The 12325-nt window shown below is 43.8% G+C and overlaps 1 protein-coding gene across 1 annotated transcript in view; it reads right to left on the bottom strand.

Moving 5' to 3' along the window:
• C5 (complement C5) overlaps positions 1-12325 on the bottom strand; it is a 127940-nt gene that overhangs the window by 53630 nt on the left and 61985 nt on the right. Inside the window, exons 23-27 of the mRNA XM_059259052.1 lie at positions 9438-9527; positions 7575-7787; positions 7085-7160; positions 3774-3933; positions 2178-2273 (exon numbers count right to left, since the gene is read on the bottom strand). Of these exons, the coding sequence (XP_059115035.1) occupies positions 2178-2273; positions 3774-3933; positions 7085-7160; positions 7575-7787; positions 9438-9527 (635 nt within the window). The remainder of the gene's footprint in view (positions 1-2177; positions 2274-3773; positions 3934-7084; positions 7161-7574; positions 7788-9437; positions 9528-12325) is intronic.

Raw genomic sequence — 12325 nt, forward strand, 5'->3', positions numbered from 1 at the left:
TCCTAACATCCGTATCAGGTGGCTCACAGTCACCTGTAATCCCAGCTCCAGGGAACCCGATGCCCTCTTCTGGCCTCTAAGGTGGACATACAGACAAACAGGTACACATGCATGCACAGAAGTAAACTTTAAAATTTAAAGTTTAAAATTTAAAGAGAGGGGAGCTAGACACGTTGACTCATTCTCCTACCACAGTACTGTTGTGGAGTATCAGTTGAAGATGCTCTTGTTTGGGGTATTGAGCTTATGCAGCTCATTTAAAAATGCAACGTATAATTAAGAAAGGAGATGCTGGGCAGTGGTGGCGCACGCCTTTAATCCCAGCACTCGGGAGGCAGAGCCAGGCGGATCTCTGTGAGTTCGAGGCCAGCCTGGGCTACCAAATGAGTCCCAGGAAAGGCGCAAAGCTACACAGAGAAAACCTGTCTCAAAAAAACCAAAAAAAAAAAAAAAGAAAAGAAAGGAAGAAAGGAGGTGTAGTTAATCTATAATAATCAAGCTTACAGTCACATTAAGTATGTTTTCAAGGTTAAAAAGGTATATTTTACACAGATTAATGATTTTCAAACACTTCAAAGACCTACAGAACATGGCATTTAAGATATTTAATAACCTAAGGTTTTTCATGACAATGAGACACATCTGCTCCTGGCAGCACCAATTTACTTCATAAAGCATGATGGACATCAAAGAAACTCCATATGGAGTTTGCTTTCAATGTGGCAAGGCTAGCCATTTGGGCAAGAAACTGCTCTTGCCTCAACTGCTGACAGTGTGCTGTACAGACTAGACAAGCAGGACACAGGAAAAAGACTGTTCAACTTTGCCAAGACAAGGCAGGACAATCTTTCGAGACTCCTGCTTCCCAGAAAAGTCTGCCAGATATTCTGCAGCACACAGAGGGAAGTGACTGCTGAACTTTGGCAATATAAGGCAGGACAGTCTTCAAATTTCCTGCTTCACTGAAAAGTCTGCCAGGTCTTCTAGAGCTGTAGGCTGACGATGGATGCTCAATGTTGCAGAGGAATTTTGGGTGACTGTCCAGGAAGCCAAATGTCTGGGTTAGGTAGTACTACATCCTTCTGGGGTCTCTGATGGAGTTAAAGACTAAATAGTTATAGTTGCAGTTTTCCTTAGTTATGATAGAGAGTAGATTAGGTATAAAACTTTGGAATCACTAAGATAAGATAGATAATGGAGTGTTTTCTCTGAATTTGCTACATACAAATGGACTGAATATTGTAAATGTAGTTCTTACTTGACAACTGTTTTTGTTGTATATAGTTTACTATGTTAAAGTTAAAACCTTTCATCTTCATTTTGACAAAAGGGGAAAATATTGTGGGATATTAGTTTAAGATGTATTACATTTATGCTGTGGAATATTTGTTTAATGATGCAAAGATATGTTGCATTCTTTTATGTTGCATTTGTTTAACTCTGTGAAGCTGTGTTACTGTGCCTGTCTAAAACACCTGATGGTCTAATAAAGAACTGAACGGCCAATAGCAAGGCAGGAGAAAGGATAGCTGGGACTGGCAGGCAGAGATAATAAATAGGAGGAGAAATCTAGACTCAAAAAAAGAAGAACAAGAGGAGCAAGGAGCAAGAAAAGGAGAAGGAGAGGAGGGTGCCAGGGGACAGCCACCCAGCCACCCAGCCACCCAGCCAGCCATGGAGTAAGAAGGAAAGAAAGATATATAGAATAAAGAAAGGTAAGAAGCCCAGAGGCAAAATGTAGTTAAAGAGAAACAGGATAATTTAACTTAGAAATGCTGGCTAGAAACAAGCCAAGCCAAGTCTGGGCATTCATAAGTAAGAATAAGTCTCTGTGTATTTATTTGAAGCTGGGTGGCGGGTCCCCAAAGAGTACACGGTCCAAGTTACTATCTCAGCTCTACAGTTTAGTAATCAGTAACACTGAGAAATGGGAGTCATCCTGCTTATGGTACTGCTTTGTCAATTCTTCACGCATCTACAGGTCAGACTAGATGGCAGAATCTATCACAGTTATGAAATCATTTGATTCTGGTCTTAAGGTTATTTCCAAGAAATGTGAAAAGCAGTAAAAGAAACATTTGAAATGAAGTGTCCTCTGATTGGCGAGGGCGCCTCCCTCCCTCGCCCCAAGTGTGCAATAGACTAAGCCAGGTGAGGGAAAGAAAACCAGTTCTTACCATCAGGGGGCATATGTCCACAGCCTTTCTAATTCCAATCACAGAAAAGGCTGTAAGATACAAAGTGTTCTCTTGGGCTTCAACAGGTAAAGTACCCTAAAACAAACAGTGTTTTAAAAGAAGGGCAAATGAAATCGTCAAAGTGAAATGATCTGGTTCAAATCTCTTTTGGGGCCATCTCCATGTATCCACATCACACACGCCAGCTGGATGCTTACTGTTTTCCAAGAACACTGGAGTTTTGCAAGTGCCTTTCTTAGCCTGTCTCCCCCATCTTCACCTGTCAGCCTCATCTCATGATTCTTTACCACATTCAAATTTTCCCTCTCCTTTAAGATCCTGTTAAAATGACACATCTGTTATGAGGCACCACTTAGCCCTCTTAGGGCAGCGTGATCTAGTGCTGGGCTTACAAGATCACTAGTGGAGTTATTCTCTCTCTCCAGACCTATTTTTATGCCACTCACAATCTAATTTTCTTGGCTCTAGCTCTTTGAATGAATTTTAATCTTTCTCTTCTCCCCTCTCCTCCACTCTGGAATTAAATTTTCCAGGCATAATAGGTATATGAAAAGTGTTCGTTGTTGCTAGTCATCAGAGAAATTCAAACTCAAACCACAAGGAGACAATATTTCACACTGTTGCCATGGCTACAACAGAATGACCAGAGGGAGATGTTGCCACAGTGTGGAGACAGACTGCTGTGCACTGTTGCTGGGGAATTAGCAGAGCCACTATGAAACACAGTACAGAGGCCTCCCTGGAATTAAAAACAAAACCACTGATACGCCAATTCTACTGCAGGGTGTATATCCAGGAGAAAGCGGATTAGGATTTCAAAGACGCATTTTCAGTCCCACGTTTACTGCAGCAATGTTCGTAATAGCAAGATTTGGGATGGACACACACACACACACACACACACATACACACACACATTCTAAAACAGGTTTTATATCATAAACTTGGACAGTTTTGGTAAAAATGAGAAATAAATTGACTTTGAAGAAAGATTCAGACATGTTTCTGTGTCCCTTCTTTAGCTCCCAGGAGTCACACGGAGCTTCATCTTTCAGTTCCTCCAATCTAGACTCAGTCCCCAGCTGTCAGTGAAGCTGGGCTTCCCCTTCACTGCAAGTATTACACACTTGAAAATCCTTATATCTGACTGACATGCTCATTGTCAACCTGACACCATCTACAGTCAGCTGGAAAGGAGACAAAGGATTGTCTAGATCAGGTGGGCCTGTGGGCATCTTTGTGGGTGATTATCTTGATTACGTTAATTAAGGTGAGAAGACAAGTCCCTGTGGGCAGCGTCATTCCCTGGGCGACCGTGAGTTGAGCACAGCATGCCAGCATTCACCCCCTCTTCAGTTCCTGCTTCCATAACTTCCCAGCTACCGCAGGCTGGGTCTGTACCTGTGAGCTGAAAGCCTCCTCCCAGAATTTGCTTTCGTCAGGATATTTTATCACAGCAGCATGATGAAACTAGATATATTTCCCCCTCTCTTCTTTAACCCCCATAGGAAGATGGGAATAAAATGGGAGCTTGTACATAAAACTAATGCTAATTTACACCTTTGATTGCCTTACCTGTAATTTTATTGGTAGATATTGGGAATTTTCCTTGAAAGATCCATTTTCCAGCTGACAGTTCTCAATCAGCCACAACAGAGAATTACAAATGGAGTTCTGGTCCTGCTTCACATACTTAGCCACTTGTCCAAGCACTCTCAAGGCAAAAGCTGTTAACCTTCAAGACAAATCACACACACGTCTTAGAACACGGAACCTCTTTTGCTTTCTTTTACATAGTATTTATTTGCACACTTTTATTCTTTAAAAGAAATTAAAAGCGAAGACATGTAACTTTAGAGTAGGTCATCATTTTACAAAGTGACAAGGTAGGATATTTGAAAAATCTTCAAGACATTCAGTCACCAAATATGAGCAGCACGCCTGTGACTGTGACACTGTTAGCTAGCATGCAAAAAGCTGATTCCTGGTGACAAAAAAGAAAAGAAAAGAGAAGAAAAAGATGACACATTAAGTTAGAGGTCACAGAGGTGAGGCAAACAGTTTTCAGTAAATCACTGATCCATAAAAGTGAGATTCAGAAGAGGAAAAACGTGGCATCTGAGCCTCATCTGAGTTCCTTTATCCGTGGAAGTGGCTCTCTCTCTTCCTGTTAAGCTCTGCCATGGACTTAGAACCTGTCACCCGACAAGGAAGATGTAGGATGTCACCTACTTAGACAGAAAGCGACATCAGTCCACCGGCGTCCACCCCGGACTAACAGCGAGGACAGGGTTCATGACTTTGGTAGCGCCCGAGAGCCCACTCCTGGAGCTCTTCTGACGTCCAGAGAACCCACTCCTGGTTCTGATGTCCTTAAACTATTGACTCTCCTTTCTCCTCACTTTAAAATTTTGTTTTAACTTGTAGTTTTAAAATGCATTTTAAACAAAAATATTTCAAGAGCAAAAAGTTTTCAAAAGTCCCAGAGCACAAAAGAATTGCTTAAAAAAATAAATAAATAAAATTAAAATTAAAAAAAAAATAAACTCCTTGCTGGGCAGTGGTGGCACACGCCTTTAATCCCAGCACTTGGGAGGCAGAGCCGGGCGGATCTCTGTGAGTTCGAGGACAGCCTGGGCTACAGGCTGAGTTCCAGGACAGGCACCAAAACTACACAGAGAAACTATGTCTTGAAAAACCAAAAATAAACAAACAAACAAATAAATAAATAAACAAATAAACTCCTGTCTGTGTCCCCTTCCCTCTCCTACTACTTCCAAAATCCAGCCAACAAATGCAAACAGCTCATCTATGATGACTGTATTGTCAGCTAGCACTTAAGCTAACACATGCTTCCAAATAGTAAATGGAAGTCTACAGGTTTCTTTTCTACCTATCAGTCCCATCACATTAAAACATCAGCATTTACATGTTCCCGTCCTGGGGCTTTCTCATATACTATCTTTTGTGGTCTTGTGTTTTACTTTGAGGCAGTCTTGCTATGGATGTCCTGTGAACTGAGGCTGGACAAGGGCTAAAAGGGGAGGGATTAAACTGGATTCTGATTCAGTGGAGGACAGGGGTTCAGTGGGGGAACACAAAAGCATGTTTGAGGAAGAGAGACAACTTTGGAATGCATTGTATTTGGAGCTCTTTGTGTCCAGACACCTAGAAATGCGGGTCTGGGGCCAGGAGAGAAGTTAGGTCTTGAGATGTTGATTAGAGACGTTGATCAGGGATCCGTCTACACACAAGTGATGGAGGTCATGGGCAAAGATAAGATTGTGCCAGAGAGATCACAAGAAATAAGAGGCCAAGGGTGAAATTCTGGGAAACATCTAAAATTCAATAATTGTAACTTGCTGGGCCTGGTGTCACAGGCCACAATCCCAACACTCTGGAGGCAGAGGCAGGAGAATGGATGCAATCCAGGCTGGGTCTAAATAATAAGTTTCAGACCATCCAGGGCTGCATAAAGACTTGGACAAAAACCACAAAATTATTGCGGATTGTGAGCTCAGGAGGGGCCTTATGCAGCAGGACCCATGAAGCACTTGGCACACTGTGAAGTCTTGTTTTATCTTTCTCTCTTTGGGGACATCACCTTGTGATGAAGCCCAGCTTTGAGCATCTGTTCCTCCAACCTCTTCCTCCCAGGCACAGGGAGTTTCTTTTTTGTGTTTGTTAAAATTAAGTATCTTTCAAAGGGAAAAAGACAACAAACAAACAAACAAACAATCTAGTCAAAGCAGGAGGGTGTGCTTTGAAAACAGACTGTAAATGTTTGATTCATCCAGACTGTCTTTCCTTAAATGATCAGGATTACAGAAACTACCCTTCACTGAATAAATATTCATTGAAGATATAAGGGAACACATGGAGCTGCCACACACTGCATCCTGATGGGGACACAGACAAGTGAAAGCGAGAATGTTAGCAATAAATGGAAGGAGCCGAGCAGGGAAGGATTAAGTGCTGGGCGCTGTGGGTTGTGGTTTTATAGAGAGTGAGACAATGGAGACCTCACTAAGAAGGTAACTTTCAGTAAGTCCCTGAGGGAAATAAGACATCCAGTCTTGCCCAAGGAGGGGTCAGTGCAGAGACCCCGAGGTGGAAGCCATGTCTGGTCTGTGTGTTTGAGGAGCCACGAGGAGACCCTTGGGCTCAAGTGGAGCATTAGACGAGGTGGGCGAGCGAGGGAGAAATGAGCAGTGGTTCTCACTCTAGGTGAGATGAGACGCATCTAAAGGCATCTAAAGGCTGTGAGTGGTGTGGCCTCCCCAGCTTCTGTGCTGAGTGGACACTTGGGGAATCAAAGTCTGAAGTCAGAAGAATGAAAAGGGAACAAAATCCAGCCTCCGTTTGAAGGTGCAACCACACCTGTTACCTAGATCAGTCATGGGTTGCAAGAGAAAGTGGGCGTGCTGAAGGGTGTCAGTCTCAGCAGATGGAAGAGGACTTTCACTGTGGAAGTCATTCTTATTTATTAGTGTGTGCATGCATGACAAAAGGAGAGATTGTGGAAGTTAGTTCTTTCCTTACACCACGTGGGTCTCAGTGATAGAATCCAGGGAGCCTGGCTTGGCAGCAAACGCCTTTACCCACTGGGCCATCTCCACGATCCCATGGCTGTTCTTCCTCTTCTTCTTTTTTTTTCTTTTTCTTTTTTGATTTTATTTGAGACAGGGTTTCTCTGTGTAGCTTTGCACCTTTCCTGGAACTCACTCTGTAGCCCAGGCTGGCCTCAAACTCACAGAGATCCACCTGCCTCTGCCTCCTGAATGCTGGGATTAAAGGCATGTGCCACCACCGCCCAGCCCATGGCTGTTATTCTCAATGAATGAATCAACTATTGTATGAGAATATAAGATACATCTGTTACTCACCAGGTACTGGCACTTCCCCCCTTCCACATGCTATAGGAATAGTCACTGTTTCTGTAGGACATGATGCTCACCATCCCTAAGAAGGAGCAGAAAAAAAGAACACAACACTTCACTTCTTGGTCATGCTGGGTCAGCCCCGGGGTGGTGAGCCCTTTTTGGTGTGAGCAGCAATAGTGGCCAGCCTTGAACTCACAGGAAGTGTGTGAATTACTTGAGTTGGGGATCGAATAGAACATTCTGCTCCCATTCAAAGAGGAAGAGGCGATCTTCGGAGTCTGGAAGGCAGGTGTCTTGTTTCTCATCCAGGCATTTTGGTGATTTAAGCCAAAATGCCTCAGAAAGAGTATATCACATGATTTTTTGTGGTTGTTGTTGTTGCTAAAATTCTTTTATAATTAATCATATATATATATTTCATAACAATTTAAATATTACAGTAAATAAAATATTTGCTTTAAATCTGCAAGATGACATATAAACAATTTTTTACCTTCTTTTATTTTTTTCTGCAGGTTCTGTTTTTCAGTTAATGAATTGGGATGAAAAATGTTCCAGTGGCTTCCTGCTTCCAGGTAATGGAAAACGTAGAACACTGGTACAATGCTCATGAGCTCTGCCTCGGCACTGCCCCTCGGGAGGTGGGTCAGGATGTCGATGCCTTCCTTACTCAGAACTGTGGACAGGAATTCCCCTATAAGCAGTCCTGAAACAAAGAGACCCAAGTAGACAACCACTCTATCAGCTTCCAACAGTGTGTTCTGAAGAGGAAACAACCCTGTCTCTCTTCTTCCCTTTTTAATATGAGCAGTTTACCTGAATCACAGAAATTGGGGGAGAAAGCTGCATTTGACTGGGAACATGGGTTTTTGGTGGTAGATAAAGCAATGCAGTGGAATACAACTGCATAATTAGGTGCAGACATCGTAAACCATACTGACATAATCCTCACATGGAGCAAGGCAAAAGAACCTGACCAGAGAGGGCGTTGACTCTGAACCTACAGCAACACTGTGCAAACATGGGCAAACCAACTTCTTATACATCTGACATCAGGATTCCACAGGATCAAAAGGCCCCTTCTAGTGCTGATATTCTGTGGTTCCACCATCTGAGATGAAGTGTAGCCAGGACGTTCCGTCGTGTGGGTGGTGAGTAACTGCAGTGCAGAGGCTGACACCCAGGGAAACCATCAAAGGTGCCCCTTTGTGAACACCCTTGAGTGGAGAGAGTCCCTGTCTGGCTTGAATGCATCTGTCCCTCCATCTGCTGAAACCCAATCCACAGAGAGGATGGAGTTGAAGGTGGGGCTTTTCTGGGGGGTGGGAGAGCTGTTCACTCCCCCTTTGATATTTTCCCTTCTACCCTCAGGCATGTGAGGGTGCCACGACAAGGCAGTGGTTGGACGAGCAGGGAGCAACCCTTGCCAGGCACTTTAGCACCTTGATCTGGGAGAAACTCCAGAATGTGAGGATTAAGAACCTGTCCTTTAGGAATTACCCCAGACTCTGGTATTTCATTACAGCTGCACACATAGGCTAAGCAACCCCTAGCACCCCAGGACTGATACTTGGAAGGAGAGCTGGTGCCCCCTAAGCGACCCTCAGCATCCCAGGATTGACACTTGGAAGGAGAGTTGGTGTCCCCAGACTGTTTGTAGGTCACAAAGTCTTCAGTGGGGCAGGACTGGCTGCTGAGACCATGGGAAGTTAAGGGATGAAGCAGCTGTACCCATTCTAGAGAAGTCACTGGGATAGCCACAGGAATCCCCCATCGGAGGAGAAGAATTTCCAATTAAATCAGGAGAAGAGAGTTGGAAACGTTATCTAGTGTTTGAAGATGAGGAAGGTGGGAGACAGGGTTCTGTCAAAAGCCAATTAATGTGTGTAGAAGAAAAATAAAGAATAATCACGAATATATGTGATTTGGGTTTGAAGCACAGAGTAAAAAATAATAATAAAAATGAAATTTATGGCCAGGAGGTGGTGGTGCATCTTTAATTTCAGCACTTGGGGCGCAGAGGCAGGTAGATCTCTGAGTTTGAGGTTAGCCTGATCTACAGAGTGAGTTCCAGGACAACCAGGATTACACAGAGAAACCCTGCCTCAAAAAGAGGGGGGGGGGGTGAGAGGGAGAGGGAGAGAGAGACTTGTTCCTGAGACAGGGTTGCTCAGACTGGCCTCCATCTCACTGTGCAGTTACGGATGCCCCTCAATTTCTGACCTGACCTGCATCCACCTCCCCAGTGCTGGGATTACAGGCAGGCATCACCATACCCAGGACTTCATGTGTGCTAGGCAGCTACTCTACCAACGAGCTTCATCCCTGGCTCATAAATTAGATTTATTTAATTTACCTTTTACACTCAAAATCCTTTGGACGCTGGTTTTTGGGACCAAATCTAATGGTATCCTGTATGGGAATTCCTTTCGTCTGCTAACAATACCTGTAATAATAATAATAATAATAATAATAACAACAACAACAACAACAACTAGATTTGCCTAGAGTTCTTAAGGGAAAGAACTATTTTTAGATTATATATCTACTAATTAAGAAATTTTCAAAATAAAACACATTTATAATAACAACATTAAAGTTTTAAAACAAGAAAAAATGGTGAAGGATTTTAATCAAAGCCTAGGCTTGCAAAATCTCCTTAAACAACACACTAAATTTGGAGTAAGATTCCTGGTCTTTGTAAGGAATGAGACAAACAGGTTCTATCAACGTTATCCTCAAATAACTGGCACATAATTTCTGGGTTGTCTGCACACCAGCCCCACTGGGAAGCATGGCCACACGTTCTTCCTACTTCCCCCTCTCAGAGGGACTTAAACAGTTTCTCTATGCACACAACAACACAGTTTCAGAATGCCAGTGTCAGAGAATTTTAAATTATAGCCACTCCCTCTTTTATGCCTTATGTAGTGCCATTTTAGTGATTGTCACCGAGACCCATGGCTATTCCAAGTGCTAAGAGTAACTGGCTGTGGTGCTAGCCGGAGATGGGAGGGGCAGCTGTACCCACGCCAGCTCCTAGTCTCAGGGAGGAGGGGGCATACAGAATGGAAGAAGAGCCAAAAGAGGGGAAGAACACTGTGCATGCTTTCTTCTGGCTATGACATGGATGTTGAACTCATGAACTCACAGCAGCTGTGGTTATCTGCTCAAGATCAAACCAGTTACAACTTGTAGCATGGATGAGGGAGGGCCCCTGAGGCCAGTTGTGTAACTGTTTCCTCCTATAATCAAACATTCCATCCTGCCTGGAAGCTCCTTAGGCAGGAAGTCCCTGAAACTGACCACATTCACTAAGCCCCTCCCTGCCCGAGTAAGCAGAGCTAGGACACAGGTTCTCAGACAAGTCAAGGTGCAAAAAGACTGCAGCCACACCAGATTCCTGGAAGAAGCAGAAACCAGCTGAGCTGCCGGGAAGAGGTGTAGACCAGTCACATAGAAAGGACACTCTCCAACCTGTTGAGCTGCCTGCAGGCTGTGCAGTGTGCTCCAGGTTCCCAGCTTTTGTGAGCTGTCACCTGTGCTCGGGTGGGCATTGGTGATGCAGCTGTCTGTGAGTCATTTCTGCTCCTGTAAGGGACCCCTCACCCACACTCCTGTAAGGGACCCCTCACCCACATTCCTGTAAGGGACCCCTCACCCACATTCCTGTAAGGGACCCCTCACCCACATTCCTATAAGGGACCCCTCACCCACATTCCTATAAGGGACCCCTCACCCACATTCCTGTAAGGGACCCCTCACCCACATTCCTCTAAGTAACCACAATAAAACTCAATGGTTCACCAAGCTGGACTTTGCTGGTAACTGTACTTTGGTCTGTTGTGGGTTCCCTACTGTGGATGAGTAGATGTGTGTGTGTGTGTGTGTGTGTGTGTGTGTGTGTGTGTGTGTGTGTGTGTGTGTTGAGTTACCCAGGGAAGGTTTTGTCACATAACAAGTCTACTCCTCCCCGAGGAGCTATTGGCAATAGATGGCTACTAAGGGAGAGTCAGCTTTTTTCCTTTTTTTTTGTTTTTTCAAGGCAGGGTTTCTCTGTGTAGCCCTGGCTGTCCTGGAACTCACTCTGTAGCCCAGGCTGGCCTTGAACTCACAGAGATCTGCCTGCCTCTGCCTCCCGAATGCTGAGATTAAAGGTGTGCGCCACCACCCAGCTGAGTCCGTTTTCTTTAGGGAGATAGACACTGGTAGGTTGCCCATACAATGATGACCTCATACTCATGAATATATGGGTAGTACTAATTGGACCTAGTGGGATAAAAAAATAAAAGTAATTAAGTAAATTAAAACATTTTAAAAAAGGACATGAAATTGGGAGGGAGATACGCTGAGTTAAGTTGGGTAGTAGAGACTAGCTCTGACTAAGATACATTGTAGACATGTGTGACAATTTCAAAGAGTAAATAAAAATCTTATTAAAATATGCTATTTCCCCAAACATGATTCTGTTTATCACTGTACTGACAGAGAGCCAAGTTTCCACTAAGCCAGCTAAGTGCAGCACTTCATTGGGTTCGTTCTCACAGGAGTCCTGCATACAAGGTCTATTTTTATTGTTTCAGTTTTGTGCAGGGATAGTACAGGGGGTGCCAAGATCCAGGCGCAGGAAGGATTACTGCAGGGCTCACCAAAGTCACTGTAGTGGGAGTCCAGCTTTAGCACTCAGCAGAGTCCCTGGCAAGATGAAGACTCTATGCACAAATTCTGAGATCTCATGGATGAGCTGCATGGCTTTGGCAAAGATACAAGAATGTTCCTCAAGAAACTTCTCTGTTATTTAACCCTTGATAAAACCTGAAGATGTTGCATTAGAATCAATCAGTGAAGGTGTTTAGGAAGCTTGAAGTAAGGGTGACAGGGCATGGAGTTTGAGGGGCTTGGTATGCATGTGACACTAAGCAAGACAGCCTTTCAATGCTGCGTTTACTTCTTAGTTACAGAGGTAATGATGTTTTCAAAGGGGTTTTTGAGAGGGTAAAGTGATGCAGACAAAGAACCTGAACACATTGATAGTGTAAGTATAACAATTTAACAAGGACTGTAGTAGTCTGTCTGTCTGGAAACAGTTGTTAGTGGAGTTGGTTCTTTCGGAAGCACACCTGGACTTAGCCAGGAGTCAGTTTGCAAATGTTTGTTTGAAAAGTTCTTGCTTTGAGAAGATTCTCGGCTGAAGGAAAAGAAGAGACACAGAGCAGTGAAGAAGGATTTTCTAAGTGACTGTCT

Source organism: Peromyscus eremicus, chromosome 4 (assembly GCF_949786415.1).
Source record: "Peromyscus eremicus chromosome 4, PerEre_H2_v1, whole genome shotgun sequence".
NCBI lineage: Eukaryota > Metazoa > Chordata > Mammalia > Rodentia > Cricetidae > Peromyscus > Peromyscus eremicus.